The 18,123-nt window shown below is 43.6% G+C and overlaps 1 protein-coding gene across 1 annotated transcript in view; it reads right to left on the reverse strand.

Annotated features, from left to right (window-relative positions):
* The window catches only part of reep3b (receptor accessory protein 3b), a 91,229-nt gene that overhangs the window by 23,842 nt on the left and 49,264 nt on the right, over positions 1-18,123 (reverse strand). Inside the window, exons 3-5 of the mRNA XM_083932684.1 lie at positions 15,127-15,203; positions 10,987-11,107; positions 10,762-10,875 (exon numbers count right to left, since the gene is read on the reverse strand). Of these exons, the coding sequence (XP_083788810.1) occupies positions 10,762-10,875; positions 10,987-11,107; positions 15,127-15,203 (312 nt within the window). The remainder of the gene's footprint in view (positions 1-10,761; positions 10,876-10,986; positions 11,108-15,126; positions 15,204-18,123) is intronic.

Raw genomic sequence — 18,123 nt, forward strand, 5'->3', positions numbered from 1 at the left:
CACTCTGAATGGGTTTTGATCGCCGCATAATCGTTGGAACGGCGCTTCTGCACATGTTTCTCGAAGTGAGAAAAACAGATAACAATAACAATCTAGTTCTCCTTCAGACAGTGTTATGAGCACTTCAAGATTTGACCATTATTTAAAAAAGGGGGGGGAGAGAGAGAGAGAGAGAGAGAGAGAGAGAGAGAGAGAGAGAGAGAGCCCGGTCAAACGGCCTTTAGGGGCCGCTCACATTCAAATTAGAGGCGTTTCGGTGAGGAAGACCCGTGTTATACCGGGTATTCCGCTGTAATGGAAACGACACTTATGAGGGTTTGGCTGTTGGAGCGATTGCATGGATTCTGTCAAGTTCTACTGTATTTTGAATGCCAGAACCCTGTCAATATGTCTGCAGTAAAAGAACCAGTGGAAGCTCTTTTCTAACTGGTATACAGTTTGAAACGGGACAAGAACATTGTTCAGTACCTACTATCCTTAGGGTTCTGCAATCTCTCCTGACCAGGGACAGTCTTGCTCTACCCTGAGGATGACTGCTATTTTATTGCAGCACGTTAGGTTTTCGGGCCTGTGTGTGTTTTCGGGCCTGTGTGTGTGTAAAATCAAAAATAATAATAGAGTGAAAATTGAATTTCCCCATTTCGGGACAAATAAAGGAATTCTTCTTCTTCTTCTTCTTCTTCTTCTAGGTGACAGCAATAACCTAGTAGAGAGCCACAGGCTGGTGTTATGCTTCTTAAAGAAGCCTCTGGGATTGCATCCACGAGTGCCCCTAAGGCTCCTGCAAGGGATCTTCCCTTAGTGTTGGATGCCCTTTGCCTCCCTCGGAAAGCTGGGCACAGACAGAACTGATGTGGTTGTCAGCCAAAACTGCATCACTTCAGCAAACATGCATGTGTGCTATGTGCCACGTCGGTGAGGGATTCATGTTGAGGTGGGACCTGGATGGCTATTAGGATGATCCTTGGGGGCTGTGCTATTTTGGAACAGCGCCTGTCCCCCTGGATCATGGTCATTCTGGATATTACCATTTTTTGAACTTTGAACTTATACCTGAGCCGGGGGGTCATCCAAGGTCATTTTGTTGATATTAATACTCTAGATATCCAGTGTTTAGCACTGCCTCTGGGGGTCATCAAGGATCATAGAACCGTAGTTACATCTGTAACTTTCGCTTTCAGGTGTGGTAGAGACAGCAAGCATGAGACTGGAATGCTGGAGAATGAGAGAGAGGCATACAGTGCTTAAAAAAAAAAAGTTTTGATACCCTTATGAAAGTCACTTTTTTTGTTGATGAAATGATCATACATAAAAAAAAAAACATTTACACATTTTGCCTTACAACATTCCAGAGAATTTTTTTTTTCAAAATTTCTGAAAATTAATACAAAATGAAGAACTAGAATAGCCCTGTTGGAAAAGTGATGAGTCCCTTTAGAATAACCATTATAAACATTCTCAGTTTTTAATTACTAGTGCATCGGAACACAAAGAATTCAACAAGGTTGGAAAGATGCTTTCAAAAGAGCTGCAGGATAAAGTTGTGGATAGGCACAAGTTAGGAGAAGGATATAAAAAGATTTCACTTTAACTATCCCTCTGAGTACCGTTCAGAGTATTTTCCAGAAGTGGAAGGCATATGGCCGTCCTCCATAGAGCTGGGTCTGTTCGACGTTCCTGCCTGTTGAAGGTAAGGTTTTCGTTGCCACTGTGTACTCAAGGGGGAATTGTTGGGTGTGGTGAGTGTGGTCTTTACCTACTCCATACGTAAAATGTCCTGAGGTAACTTTTGTTATGAATTGGCACTGTGAATGAAATTGAATTGAAATTGAATATGGCACCACCCAGACCATACCGTGATCGGGCCGCCCCTCCAAACTGGATGACCAAGCCGGAAAATATTGATCAGGGAAGCTACCAGGAGGCCCATGGTGACCTTGAAGGAGTTACAAGTCTTAATGGTAGAGGTTGGTCGATCTGTGCATGGGACCACAATTTCACAAGTTCTACATGTATGGCAGGGTGGCAATAAAGAAGCTTCTTCTTATAAAATGTCACAATGAGTGTCATATAAAAACATATTGAAGATTCTGATGCAATGTGGCAAAAGGTTACATGGTCAGATGAGACAGAGACTGAACTTTTTGGGCTGAACTCCAAGAGCTATGTTTGGCAGAAACAAAACACAGCACACCAGCCAAAACACACCATCCCTACAGTGAAGCATGTTGGTGGCAGCATTATGTTGTGGGCTTGTTTCTCTTCAGTAGGGACTAGGCCATTGGTCAGGATTGAAGGAAAATGGATGCTGCCATGTACACCCAAATTCTTGAGGAAAACTTGCAGCCCTCTGTTAGACACTTGAAAATGGGCAGGTGGTTCACCTTCCAGCATGACAATGACCCAAAACACACCGCCATAAAAACAACACAGTGGCTAAAGGACAGGAAGGTGAACGTCCTAGAGTGGCCTAGTCAGAGCCCTGAATCCTACAGAACATATTTGGATGGAATTGAATGTGCAGTCCGTCACCACTCACCACAGAATTTGACTTAATTTTTTAATTTATTTTCAGAAATTATAAAAAAAAAAAAAAAAATTCCCTATTGTAAGCCTGTGAATGTTCTCATTCGTCCAGGTCATCGTTATCCTCAAAGCAATTTCAGTCAAAAACAACTGGACTGGTTGTTTGTCTAGGAAGACGTTTCACCTCTCATCCAAGAGGCTTCATCAGTTCATGTACGCATCTGACCAGGCTGGGACTGGTCCAACTAACTGGTGTGGAGATCCAGGTATTTAACCTCTCACAAGGCCGATGATGTCACTGAAACCCTTTGTGCTCCAAGTGCCCACGCCCGTCGTTAGAGTGACAGTCGGTGGTGGGCAGTTGGTTTCGACGTCGTTAGTGCTCTATTGAGTCTGAACGACAGTCGTTGGGGTCACCCGGGCCATGTGTGAACAGTTGTCCTTTGAGGTTAGATTGTTGAATCTCCTGGGAAGGGACGAAAGGGCGGCATTGTAAATTGGAGATAAGTGGTGTCTCAGACCCCCTCCTCTGTTTAGCGATGGTTTCTCCACTTTAACATAGATAGCTTCTTTTACTCCTCTTTCAAACCATCTGTCCTCTCTGTCCAAGATTTGGACGTTGCTGTCATCAAAGGAGTGGGCTTTCTCCTTGAGGTGTAAGTGGACAGCCGAGTCCAGGCCTGAGGAGTTAGCTCTCCTGTGTTGGGCCATGCGTTTATGCAGTGGTTGTTTTGTTTCTCCAATGTAAAGATCTTTGCATTCCTCGTTGCATTGGACAGCATAAACCAGGTTGCTTTTGTGGTGGTGTGGTGTTCTGTCCTTCGGATGTACTAGTCTCTGTCTGAGTGTGTTACCGGGTTTGAAATACACAGGGATGCAGTGTTTGTTGAAAATCCTCCTGAGTTTCTCCGATACCCCAGCCACATATGGGATGACTATGTTGTTTCTCCTGTTATCTTTTTCTTTCTCAACCACTTTGGTTTTCTTTCTGGAGGCAGCTGCCGTTTTAACAAAGGTCCAGCTGGGGTAGCCACAAGTTGTGAGGGCGCCTCTCAGGTGCTTGCGTTCTTCCCCTTGAGCCTGTGAGCTAGTGGGTACGTTATCAGCTCTGTGCTGCAGTGTTCTGATAACGCCAAGCTTGTGTTCCAAAGGGTGGTGAGAGTCGAAAAGTAGATATTGATCCGTGTGAGTGGGTTTTCTGTATACCCCTATGTGGAGGCTCCTGTCATTCTCCATATGGACGTCACAGTCCAAGAAGGGCAAGCTGTTGTCTTTAACTTCCTCTCTGGTGAACTTGATGTTTCTGTCCACTGAGTTGATATGTTCAGTAAAAGTTTGCACCTCTTTGGATTTGATTTTAACCCATGTGTCGTCCACATATCTGAACCAATGGCTTGGGGTTACTCCTTTAAAGGAGTTCAACGCCTTGCCCTCTACCTCCTCCATGTACAGATTTGCCACAATCGGGGACACTGGTGAACCCATGGCACAGCCGTGTTTCTGTCTGTAAAAAATGCCATTAAACTGGAAATATGTGGTATTCAGGCACAAATCCAGAAGTTGGCAAATGTGGTCTGGTTTGAGATTTGTTCGGTTTTGTAAGGAAATGTCCTGTGTGAGCCGCTCTCTTACCGTGGCCAAGGCCTCCATGGTTGGAATACAGGTGAACAAGGAAGTCACATCGTAGGACACCATGGTTTCATCTGGATCCATTTTTAGGTCTCGGACTTTGTTCACAAAGTCCATGGAGTTTTGGATGTGGCGTGGGGTGTTTCCCACCAGTGGTGCCAGAATATTGGCAACATGCTTGGCAATGTTATAAGTGACCGAGTTTATGCTGCTGACAATGGGCCTGAGCGGGGCCCCTTCTTTATGGATTTTTGGGAGTCCATATAAGCAGGGGGTTGAGTCCTGGGGGTAAAGCCTGTAATACTGTGGTTTGCTAATGACTCCTTCTTTTCGTAGTTGCTGTAGACATTCTATCAATTCTTTTTGTAACCGCTGGTAGGGTCTCGTTTCAGAGTTTCATAAGTGTTAGAGTCACTGAGTAATGCAGAGATCTTTGCCTGATAATCAGTTGTATTGAGAACAACTGTGCATCTACCCTTGTCTGCTGGAAGGATAGTGATGCTGTGGTCTTTGCTCAGTGCCGTTACTGCTTTTCTCTCCTCAATGGTGAGGTTGGATGGGGGGACCTTAGCCTGGGACAACGCTGCTGACACTTTCAACCTTAGCTGTTCAGCCTCAGTTCCATTAAGGTTGTTTTTCTTTATAGCTGATTCCGTAGCCGTAATCAACTCCACAACGGGTACCTCTTTTGGTGTCATGGCAAAGTTCAAGCCCTTGGCTAAGACCTCCTTCTCTGGGTGGGAAAGATCTCTGTCAGACAAATTCTTAACCCATCGGTTTTGTGTTTCTTCCTTTGATGGAAAGTCATTTTTTTGCCTCCAAGTGAGTATTTCTGTGTTTTTGCCAGTGTCCCGGGATTGCAAATTGTGAAATTTCTTGGTTTGTCTCTCTTTGCTCTTGTTGTGCTGAGATAGTTTGCCCTATTGTAAGGCAAAATGTGTGAATCACACTGTAAAAATATATATTTTTATGTATTATCATTTCTGGCTATAAGACAAAAAAAGTGACTATTTCAAAAGGGTATCATGACTTTCTATAGGCACTGCAGCTTTGATAAGTGATTATTGCATGTTAAATGTAAGTAGAGACAGGAGAGCTTCTGGTGTCACTGTGAGGACACATACAGTACATCTCAATTAAGTAGAGAAAATACACATTTGTAACAGGCAAAAGTCGTGTACTTTTATTTGTTAACTACTCAGCTATTTGGCACTTGATGTAAATAATATGGTTTTGTCACTGCTTATCATTAGTGCATTAGTAAACCAGTGGCCAACATATATTCTAAAGGAATGACTGATAGATGATTCACTGTCATCGGCAATAGTATGTTTTGGCTTCTGCAAGATGTGAACACTGTAAGAAACCCTGAGTGTCCTCAAACCAAACTACTGTACTCCTCATCCATTAGTTTTGCTGGTGTAATGAGCGGACAGTTCTGTCTATTTATTTTTTCGAGTGCTCGTCTGTGCAGCGAAGTGCAAAGTGAACCTGGACCACTTTGTGTTCACAATCAACGTATTAGTGCAGGGAACATCTCTTGCTGCTGTTGGAGTAGCTAATTTACTTGTGTGAGCATAACATATTATTTATCCGGTTTTGCCTCAGGTTTCGGCTTCAGTCTCATTTTCCTGTGCTGTTAGCGTGGCTAGGCTTATCGTAATACTAAGCTCTGTGCCGTTGACCCAGATGGAGAGACCTAGTTGAAACCCGGATATTTGAGTGGCAAACTCGGTAAAACACCGACAGACAGTACACAGTACTAAGAGTCCAGCAGTCCAACCAAGCAGGCACAGGAATAAACAATCTCCGAAAGCAACAGAAGACAGCTTGCAGATTACGGCATAACCACAGCACACAGGCGGACAGGAAGTGTTGCAAACAGGTAAACAGGCCCATGAGCCAGCGGCTGACAAAGACCCAATCAGGAAGAGAAGTGGGTGCCTGTGTCATTGTCTCCAAACGTCTCCAGCTGAAACCCATCGGACTTGCTGACTGATGCCTTGTGGACTTGAGTGGTATGTACTGTGACAAGTTCACTGTCTTCGTGGGTGAGAGCCTGCAAAGCTCTGATGATAAAGATGGGCCTTATCACGTCCATATTGCATCGGAATGTGGGTAATTTAATCAATGAAGTCTGGCAAGCGTACTCCCTGTAAGTCTGCAGAGAGGTCCACTTGAGTTCCCGTGTGGACTAAATAAATTGTGGATTTGGACAGCCCTCAGATTCAAGATTCAATTCAAGATTCAAGAAGCTTTATTTATCCCGAGGGAAATTATTGTGACACAGTTTCAATACAAAGATGTGAAAGAATCAGAGGAACAATAAGCTAACATAATCAAATCAAAATAAAGCTAACGTAAAATAAGTCATAAGTGTGACAGAGTGCAACAGACATTGTGGTTAAGCGTAGGTATATACAATATACAACAATACGCACTGTGCAGTTTAGCAGCAGATTGAAATAAAATAAGTACAAACTAAATAAGTGAGAAGGAGCGATAAGTGATAACATTGTTAAAAATGTAGCAGATTTCCTACAGAACTAAGTGACAGTATGGCACAGTGAAGTGTGGCAGCATTTCTTACTGAAGTAAGTAAGTTACAGTAAAGTACAGTGTAGTAGCATTTTACTGAGATACGTTACAGTAAACCAGTGAAATGTAGCAGAATTTCCTACAGAACTAGGTAACAGTAAAGCACAGTAAGTGTAGCAGCAGTAAGTTACAGTACCACAAAATAAAGTGATGTAGGGGTGATATAAAGTGACAGGTGCGTCGTCAGCGCCACTGGTCTGTAGTCTTCGGAGGTGCTGGGACGCACCTTCTTTGGTACTGGTACCAGGCAGGATGTCTTCCACAGCACAGGGACTCCACACAGCTGGATCACACATGTTTTGAGGACCCTCGGGCTGACACCGTCGGGACCTGCTGCCTTGCCTGAGAGGAGCCGGCACAGCTCAGGGGGGGGGGGGGACAGGTAGGGCAAAATCAGGAAGGAATTGAGGGGGGGGGGGGTGTCAGCAGGGTTGGAGGTTTGGAGGTGGGTGGTTGTGGAGGAGCAGTGGGGGGGTGGTCCAGAGCCCTTTCATCAAATCTGTTGAAGAACATATTCAGCTCACTGGCACGTTCACTACCACCTCCTACTGTCTGGCTACCAGATGGTTTGTAGCCAGTGATGCTCCTCATGTCGCTCCACACGTCCTTCAAATTTGTTCTGCTGGAGTTTGTGCTCCAGCTTCGTCCTGTAGGTGTCTTTGCCCTGTTGGATCCTCTCCTTCAGCTCCCTCTGGACCTGCCTCATCTGCTCTCTGTCCCCTTCTCTGAAGACCCTCTTCTTCGCATTCAGCAGGACCTTGATGTCTCTGGTGACCCACGACTTGTTATTTGGGAAACAGCGTACAGTCACTGTAGGAACAACGCTGTCCACACAGGAATTGATGTATCCTGTTATGCAGTCCGTGAGATCATCAAGGTCCTCTCCGTGTGAATTACAGAGCAAATCCCAGTCTGTGAGTTCAAAGCAGCCCTGTAAAGCTTCATCAGTCTCCTGTGACCATCTCCTCACAGTCCTGGTGGTCACAGGAAGCCGCTGGACTTGGGGCTTATACAGGGGCTGCAGGTGGATGAGGTTGTGGTCTGATCATCCAAGAGGAGGAAGGGCAGTGGAGCTGTAAGCCTCCTTAACATTAGCATACAGCAGGTCCAGTGTCTTGTTTTCCCTGGTGGGACAGTCCACAAACTGCTTGAAAGTTGGCAGTGTTGCAGCCAGAGTGATGTGGTTGAGGTCCCCAGATATTGCAATGAATGCGTCTGGGTGCCGTGTCTGAAGGCCCACGACGACGGTGTGGATGACGCCACTCGATCACGTGTGAAAACTCCCTCGGCAGGTAGTAAGGCCGCAGACTCACGGCAAGCAGCTCAATGTCCGGGCTGCACACACGCTCCTTTACAGTAACGTGTCCTGGATGAAACCACTTGTTGTTAAAAAGAATAGCAAGTCTCCCACCTTTCCTCTTGCCACTCCTGACTCCTGTCCACCCCGAACAGTCTGAAAGCCGTCCACAGTTACGTTAGAGTCCGGGATGTCCTCGTGGAGCCACATCTCCGTGAAACACAGCACACTGCTCACACAATACATCCACTGAGTCTTCACCAGGCCCGCCAGCTCGTCCGTCTTATTAGCCAGTGACCTCACGTTCCCCATGGTGATGGAAGGGAGAGATGGTTTATATCTCCTCTTCTTTTCCTGGTGTTTATGTCCAGCCTTACATCCCCTGTACTTTCTTCTCAGTTCTGTGGGGATTTCAGGCCTCTCCCGCATTAGCGCCGTTGGTGCTAGCGACAACAGCTGTGCACAGGTGTAAACTATGGAGCCGCCGCATTGTTGCGTCCAGACAGAGACGCGGTCGGCAGAAATAGAGACAAAACGGACAAACGGACAAAAAACATGTAAGAAAGTTAACAAACATAGTTGGCTAAGGTTAGCACGACGACTTACAGGAAAAAGCACTAATAAAAAGAGTGCGGAAAGGAGAGAGACGCTGTGGAGACAGTGTGTTGCTTCTCTCCGCTCGCTCCCTGCAACACTCTTGACATAACTTTAAAAGCACAAAACGGAACAGATGCATAATTGAAAACACAGAGTCCATCCAAATATTCAGCGGAGAAAAGAGAGGGAGGGGCTTCTGTCTGCAGGTCATACCAACAGGAATCTGTCTTACATTTATATCTGGATGTTAAAGGCACCAAATTACTTGCTTTAACGAATTTCGTTAGTTTGTAAAATTAAGAATATGAATATATAATTACCATGATTCTATTTAGTCAGAAAGTGACAGAATCATGACGTCGCTGTAAACTGCGTGGGTTAAAAAAAACGGACCTGCCATTTTTTTTTTTTTTACTAAGAGTAATCGTGTACTAGTTTATCAGGTAATGAGAGTATTCGAATATTGAAATGACTGTAAACGCCCATCCCTACTCGCAATGTCCAAGAATCTGTAACTACGGTGAAGTCCTTATATTTGGAATCAGCCTCTTTTTCCGCCCATCAGACTAAAACGTAACCCTGGATTTTTCACTAACTAACTAAAAAGGGCTCAGCAGCGTTTTTGCGGCTCGGAAACACCAGATAAGAGTTGACATGAGGCGTAAAACGTAGCAAGTCATGCGTTTTAAAATGAAAATGTAGTAGTGTGGATGTAGTAGGGCTGTACCATATGGTCTAAAATGTATATCACAGTATAATTTCAAGCATAGACGGTAACAGTATTATATCATGGTATATTGATTTATCCTTAAATGTCTATATAAATGCTTTACAGCCATATACACTCGTTGCAGAGTAAACACACAGACTTCACTGTGACAGTTATAAACAAATACTTCTTTGTCTATTCGCTGTCGAATTGCTGGTGCCAGCCTTTTGTTTTTTCAAAGTACAAAGAGACATAGTGGTTGTAATTTAACCAAGGATTTAACCAGACTGAAACAATTGCAAGAACAACAGGTGCAAAGTGAGCTGTTGTGGAGAGGAGCGATGCAGTAGCACACGAAGAAGAGTGTTACAGGAGCGTGTGTAACGGGAGTGTGCGTAGTGGTCTGTTGTGGCCACGTGCCTACAGGAAGCGCATGGAGCAAGTCTTCCAGGGCAAGGTATCTGACACGCTGAGACAGTTGCGCTGATATGCGAGAGGACAGCAGTCAACATCGGCCACTACTGCCAGGAATTACTTTTTCACATAGGCTTCTACTCTAAGGGCCAGTATATATTCCATCGCGGGCCAGATCCGCATCCATACCCTAACACAAATTCCTACTGTCCTACAATCTATACCATTTACACCATACACCCCTAGGATGTAGCCTAAATCTATGCTTGATAGCATGTGCTGTAAATGTGGATCTAATAACTTGATTTTCTATCTAATAGTAGATTCCCACTGCCTGGGATTACCTCAGTGAGGGAAGCCTTAGACAGGAGATCAACGAGGATTATCTGACACACTCAGGCATTCACACAATGCTGATGAAACCAGTTCACACACGCTTCATTTATACGGAGAGTGTCAGTGACAGCTGTGGGAAAATAAGGTGCTTTCGAGACACATTCACAGTGGACACATTTGCATGAGCACAATGTTTCTCATCTTCAAGTTAAGATTTTATAATGACCGGGTGTAGCATTTACACTATTTCTGTCTGCGTTCTACATGATTTAGCAAGCCAAGTGGGAGCTTTCTATACCAACTGGGTGAATTTGGAAAAACAATCTGCTGGACTGCTTTGGTGCATAAAACAGGTAAAAAGTGAAGGGTGCTAAAGCTCTAACCATTTCTTACAAAGTCGGATAGTGAAAAAGAATCAAGAAAAGTACTTTTAAAATGTTTATCCTCCTCAGTAAAGACAAAGATGTAAGGGACAGGGAACAGGAAGCCATGGGATTCATGGGAAATCAATGGGTTGAGATACCACAAGTATAGAATGAATTTTTAAAAATACAGAAAAGTGTTTAAGTAAACCAGTGAGTGAAATAATAAAGTAAAAGTGTCATTTTAAAACAAATATCAAATAGAATATAGAGTAAAAGCCAGAGACACTTGCCTTGACAGCTGCAGTGACAGCGGCGGTGGCTGCGATGCTCAATCCCTGCTTGCCGAAGTTGACCATGGTCTCATAGCTCCTCTCTTTGGCCTGCACAATATACTCATCTATTTCCTACAGGGACACAATCAATTACTTCCAGTAGTAGGGTGTAATCAAGTACAAAACAGTGTAACTATATCAGAATGACAACAAAAGAATGGAGGGACGGATAGATGATCTTACTCTCTCTTTGGAGGACAGCAGAGGGTGCAGACACTTTCTGTAAATGAGACTTGCTCCTCTGGTGTAGGGGGACAGCAGCCAGATCACAAAGGCTATCTTCAGCTCATAATAGAGAGGAAACCTGGACCCAAACAACAACATTTGAAAAAGTTTGTGACCTGGCCGCCATTTTTTCCTGCTCCAATAAAAGACCAAGCACTGCCTCAACTAGCATGTGTTACTCTGATTGGTTGGAGGTCTATCAAATTGTGTCTTGGTCTGCACGGTCAATAAAGCCCAGTGGAAATTGAAAAGAGGTGATGCCAGGGTAGAATTGACCAGGCAAGCAAACACTAAAAAAGGAGGAGAAGGCTTGTAGAACAAACCAACATGTCCAGTATTTGTGCAAAGGAGGCCATTCTCAGGATCATGGAGTCAGCATGTAAAGAGCAGCTTGCATTGTAAAATGTTACCAGTGACGACAGTGTTGCTGGGTTTGTTTTCAGCTTGTGAGTCTGTGAGTCTGTGTGTGTGTGTGTTTGTATGTCACGGAAAATTGGGGTCCGTCCTGGAGACACCTACTGTGGTAGGAACTACCACAAAGGAGGTACAGTAGAGGCTGTTACTTCTTTTTTGGATTTGGAAAATAAATTGTCCTTCAAAAAAAGGCCCCAGATGTTTGTTTGTTTTAAGATCTAATTTCTGCCTTATTTTCCTTCACACTGATTCATTGGTGTCTGGGAACCTGCAAGTTGTTCTTTAAAACACAAAATGTGGACATTTCTCAGCTCACAATAAAAGTGAGTTTCACCTTGAAAGGGCATTTCCCACAGCGCTATCTTTTGCATTGCCAGTGTTTGAACCTGAATGTATGAATCGGGCAATAGGGAAGGTCAGTCATTCCTAGAGACTGGGTTGTGACCTGGGCCTGCGTACGTTTTATTTGTGTTGGCAAATACATTTGTAGAATTGAAAGTGTCTCATCATCAAATAAGCCATCAAGACAGTTTTTTGTGTATAAACTATTAACGGAGAAATCCCGGAGAGTCGCTAACATTCAGACTTGGCTAACACTGATCAGTATGGTGAAGGCATTTAACGTCTTTTTTAACCACTAATGATGCTCAAAATAACACCAAACCTCTGCAGTAGCATTAGAAGAGTCCTTGCACATAAACTGCAGCACCAACAACGTAGTTAGTGAACCCAGAGTTTATTAAAAGAGTGTTTTAAAGACTTACCTACTGGCCCCTGTACCAGCTCCTCTTGTAGTAAAGTCCATTCAAGTGGATTACCAAAGTCAATCCAAAAGGAAGGAGCCCATTGCTAATTTATTCCAACAAAACACGTAAACTTTGTGGTTTGTGGCAGTTTGGTAAACTGTAAGTTAATAATAGATGTAAAAGGTTTAGAAAAGTCCCAGAGAGCAACTTTCCCTGCAGCACCGAAATTTCACACGAGGGGGCAAGGACGTCTGTTGAAGGTTCTACAGGTAGAGGCGCATCAGACATAGCATCAGTCTCAGTGTGTTGGCATTTTTTGGTGTGCCTAATGCTAACAGAGTGACATTTTTCACTGTGGCCTGGAATCATTGAATACTGCAAAACGCTGTGTGACTGTTACGGAGGATTCCCCATCCCTCATCAACTGCACCGTACTGGACACTTTTTTCCATGTCCCCAGAAGAAATTGGAAGAGGCGACAGATTCCTAAATAAATCATCAATGGGCTCCTTCCTTTTGGATTGTATTTGGTAATCAACTTGAATGGACTTTAATACGAGAGGAGCTGGTACCGGGGCCAGTAGGTAAGTCTTTCAAAACACTTTTTTAATAAAGTCTGGGTTCACTAACTATGTTGTAGTGTCATGAATGTCAAAATTGGTTTCAGACAGCTTTAATGATTTACCTAAAATGTCTAACACGCTTTCAGAAGATTGAGAGGTGTAGAAAACAGAGGAGCAGTCCCTCAGCTGTTAAGTTTCCCTTAACTTTCCCCTAAACTGCCGACACGGAGGAAGCGAGCCAACACCAGTGTAGCAGGAAAGGACGATGGAATCATAGATGATTACGTTTCTTTAAGCATAGTATGTGAGTGACGGGACCGCACCTGACCGCGGCGGGTCGCTGCAAAGCTTTTGGTTAATTAAAGAATTAATTAATTATTCTAAATTCTGCGCATGTGTTGTCAAATTGATTGTGTTGTGTGTTTTCTAAACTTGCAGTGCTGTGAGTTCTCAGGGCCATCGTATAAAACACCTCTCTAATGATAAACTTTGCTCGGATACAAGTCACTATAGTCAGTTTCAGACATTTAAGAGGACAAAAACAGAATAAAAAACACTTTTTTGAGTGGAGGAGGACTTTGAATTATGCAACAATTGAGCGCGTGCAGAGGGTGTGTATGTTTCCAATATGATGGTTGAGGACACTTTTATGTAATAAAAGTATACGTCTTCTTTTCCATGGTGTTCAGTAATGTATTTTACGTGTGTGTGTGTGTAATATTTACATCTTATTGATATGACATAAATCCACAGGGAAAATGCGGCGATAGTGAGCAGCCTGATAGCCAGCAGGTCACGGTGAACTCTGACCCCTGTGCAAAAAGTAAACACAGTGTGTGCTGTGCGACGCTGTAGAGCTTAGCGACAAGCTGTCATTTCTCACCCTGAAAATGGAGGATTTGATTTCTAAACTAAGACATTTTTCAAAGCTGGACTTTCAGTCAAAGCAAGAAGTCATTTACAAGTAAAGATAAGATATACTGCAATATACAGTGGCACTGGTGTTTTAAAATGGTTTTCAGCATCCTATTGGCTCCTATTCTCTCATCCTATCCTATCCGATTGTTAGGTCTGACGTAACACCCTTTCAAAATACGATTTCCGGATCCAAATGCTCCATTGAAACAAAACAGACAACGGTCGAACATGTGAACATCACCTCGATCACCTCTTTCATCAGTTAGACATCTTTTTCATCGATAAGAAAGAGGTAAAATGACAATTATGTTGTCTTTTTAAAAACTCTGATCTTTTCAGACAACGGGGAACACAGCACTGCAGTGTTGCAGAAATACGAGGCTCTGTACAGCTTGGACCCGGAAATCATGTTTTGAAAGGGTGTTACGTCACGTCTTAACAGCCGGATTGGCATCCTACTGTATGTTTGTAAATCTGACTTGTGAGTCAGTGCCTCCCCAACCCCAACCCTCACTGCACGTCACTGATTCATAGATAATCATGCTTCCGCCAAGAAATATATTTCCTCCATATGAATGGTTGACATGCAACAACGAGACGCAGCCACTCTAACTGTTGAGCTAGTTGTGCTAGCGCATTACTATATAACGAAATGCGATCAATGTGTGTGTTTATCGCGCTATATACAACGGCATCTAACGCGATTCAGTCAATCACAATCAAGGACTGAAACTATCCGTTTTAGAATAGCTAGGCTACTTAACATCAAAGCTAAACATCATATCTAGTCAAACCGCATCACGACATCGCTACAAATACAGTATGCTATTAAAATCAGCGAACATCAATGTAAAAGCTTAGGCTACGTTACCTTGTTTCAGCGACTGTTGGTGAAACAGCATGTGGATGTTTTCTAGACAGATCATTGACGTCGTACTGGAGTGGTAAGCCTGCTTTGCAGTAAACACACTGCACCTTGTTCTCTCCCTCTTTCAATATATAATGATCCCAAACTTTAGATACTCTGTCGTTTACGGACATTCTGAGTCTGACTTTCCGCCATCGCGCCAACCAGAGTCTTCTCTGGCGCCAACTAAATTCAGAATGTATGACCGTGTATGACGCGCTGGAGTGCTTCCTGAAAAACGGTCAGTGTGGAACAATCAGATCCCTGCACATAGGCGCGTCATAGGAATTTAACGAGGCCTCGAAGCAGATGTTTTGCCTCGAGGAATTTTCATAATCGAGTAACTCGATGAATCGTTGCAGCCCTAGTATCTATATAATCAATATCGGCAGAGGAATTTTCACAAAACACAGTCCCCAAAACACTGTCCATATGAGAGGACAGCTGAGACAAGATAATAAATACATTTTTAAATAATTTTGTGTACATTTTGTTTTTTATAGGTGATATCCGAGATATGACTATATATTTGTATTTGTGTGCAACTCACCACGCCAGTGTTAGGTCAGTGATGGTCTCCACCACAGTGTAGAGGGCAAACACAATCCAGTACATCATCCATCGGACCTACACACACAAACAGGATGAATACTGAACAATAAGGCACATCACTTAAGAAAAGCATGTTATGCTTTTCTTAAACCACACAAACCAAGATGTTTACAAAACTGACAAATAATCTTCTCCTTAGAAACACGATACTGAAATGAAACTACCAAACTTTCTCACCTATTGGTGGAAAATATAGCTTTAGACCAGGGAGGTTTGATATAAGTTTCAAGCATTTGATGGATAAAAGACTAAAGGTACTTTCACACTACCACATGACGGGAGGTGGTTTTGATCACAGTGATATTAAATCAGCCCACGAGAACACACATAGGTTTTTTTCTCTGCTGCCCAAAGTTCACCATGCTGAAACCACATAGCGGCAGGATTTGCTTTTAAAAATGCTTCTTGGAGGTAGGCAGTTGTCAGGGCAGATGCAACACAGCAGTGTGAAACCACCAAGTCACAATCTCCAAAGAGCTCCATTTCTCTTTGGCAGCACCTATGGTGATAAGAGGTAATTGCAGGTGTGTTTTTTATCTCACTCCCCAGAGATATCCGAACAGTGTCACCTGTGTGGCGTCAGTCAGTTGGCCCCTGGGCCATTTACTCGCAGTCTGCCGCTTCAAACTTTTTGAGAGTAAAATTCAAGAACTTTCAATGTTCCAAAGTTTTTCAATTTCAAGAGTCTGGAGGCCTTGATTATCACATCCAAATTGTTGCTATAAATGCAGGGAAAGTAACACTAGCATTTGTGGGGGAAAATGTGTTGCCTTCCAAATTTTGTTGAATTGAAGATTTTGATGATTTGGTATTTTTCCTTAATATTTGTGAAAATACTATAAATAAGTAGGGAATTAAATGCTTTCTTTTTTGAATGTTTTAATTGTGATTTATTGTTAGCCTACAGACAAGGTTAATACTGTTAAAAGTCCATGTTTATATCATCTATATTTCACATACAGTTAGAGGAGAACCCTTGCAGAAAAAGAACAGATCATGTAGCAGTAGAAATGAGAGTGTTCTTACAACTTCTGAAATGCCCCCAGTGTGGTATGAAGGACGGAAAGACCCGGGTCACATCCAGAATGCACCACCAGGTGGAAACCAGGGATAAGAGCAGATGAACGGCCATGCCGTGGCACATAAAAACAACCCATTTTTAGATCTGGTCAGCTATAGCTCGTGTGTCGCCAGGATAACATTTACTAAAATCTTTGGGGGCAATTTTTGTCCCTCAATCACGTCTTTTAGGGAAATTCTCACATTTCTTGGGCCATTTTGCCCTTTGGTCCACTTATAGCTGCAGTCGGCAAGTCTGGCAGATCGAGTTGACTCAGTAAAATTTCGAATTTTTACAGCTCTCACGCCCCTCCCCCCACTACCAACCAGCTCCTCTGCTCCCTCCCATCGAGTTGTCGTTGGTGCATGTTCACCAGATTACTGTGAACACGCCTGTGTCTTCTCTCATCAATAAATGTCATGGAGTAACCGCTACACGGAGGTAGGCTGGCTAACTTACTCATAGTTAACAATTGCTCTGGCTAGTCCTGACAAAAATTGGCTGCACGGAAAGATACATTTGAGTGCTGCGGCTACTGCACGGCAACATGTCCGCCATTGTACTGACTGGTTTTGGAGACGAGACAGAACCCTTCTGGGTCGACACAGGAGTACAGTAGGGATGCATCATTGCTCCATCGCTGTTCTCCATCTTTATCGCAGCCATTCTCCATCTCTCAGGGAACCAGCTGCCACTGGAACTCAAAATTATGTACAGGACTGACAGACTTCTGAACATCAACAGATTCAGGGGCTAAGGGTCGAACCACCATTGTATCCATCACAGAGCTGCAGTATGCAGATGATAATGCTATCGTATACCGCTCAGAAGAGGACATACAATGCACCTTGACTGGCTTCGTGAAAGCATACAAACAGCTTGGTCTGGCCATCAACATAAAAAAGACTCAAATCTTCAATCAGCCACCACCAAACAGCAGCAATCCCAAAGACCAAAATTCTGGTCTACACAGCAGTATTGCTTCCCACTCTTCTGTTTGGGTCAGAAGTCTGGACCGCATACAGCAGGCATTTGAGAGCACTTGAGGCTTTCCATCAGAGGTACCTCCAGAGAATTCTCAACATAACCTGAGAGGATCAATGGACTAACACCAGTGTCCTGGAGGAGGCTGGCATCTCCACCATTACTGCCATCATCGCCCAACAACAGCTTGGATGGACTGGGGACGTGATTCGAATGTGTGACTCTCGCCTTCCCAAGCAAGTCCTCTACTCACAGCTTGTTCTGGGAGAGTGTGCCCCTGGAGGCCAAAAGAGACGGCACAAGGACACAAGGCATCTCTGGGACTGCCTGTCTTTCTGTCCGTCTCTGTGTCTTTCTCTCTCCTTTTCATCCTCCACAACCAGTCAAGACAGATTGCCATCCTCCATAGAGCTGGGTCTGTTCGACATTCCTGTGTGACAGGGAAGGCTTTCGTCGCCACTGTGTGCATAACATTGCTGGAATAATACTGTATATGATATCTATAATAATAACCATTATTATTATAATGATTATTATTAAAGATGGTGCAACTTGTTGCTGCTAATGTGGGAAATTGTTGGGTCTCTGTAAATTATGAATAAGTCATAGAGTGTGGTCATGACCTTCTCCATATGCAACGTGTCTTGAGATAATTTTTGTTATGATTTGGCACTGTCAACTGCACTCAAAAGCAGTGAGATTGCGAGGACATCTAAGTTATATGTTTCAACCTACTTCTGCCTCTCTTCTACCTCTCCCTTTCATCCTCCACTTCCTACCCCCTTTCTTCACTCTGTTTTTTCTTTTTCCTTCCCTCCTTCATCTCATTAGTAGGGAGGGCATAAAGACGTGACCTCAGTGAAATATACAGCCGCCATTTTGCTTCCTAAG

This window comes from Echiichthys vipera (genome assembly GCF_963691815.1).
Source record: "Echiichthys vipera genome assembly, chromosome: 18".
Classification (NCBI taxonomy): domain Eukaryota; kingdom Metazoa; phylum Chordata; class Actinopteri; order Perciformes; family Trachinidae; genus Echiichthys; species Echiichthys vipera.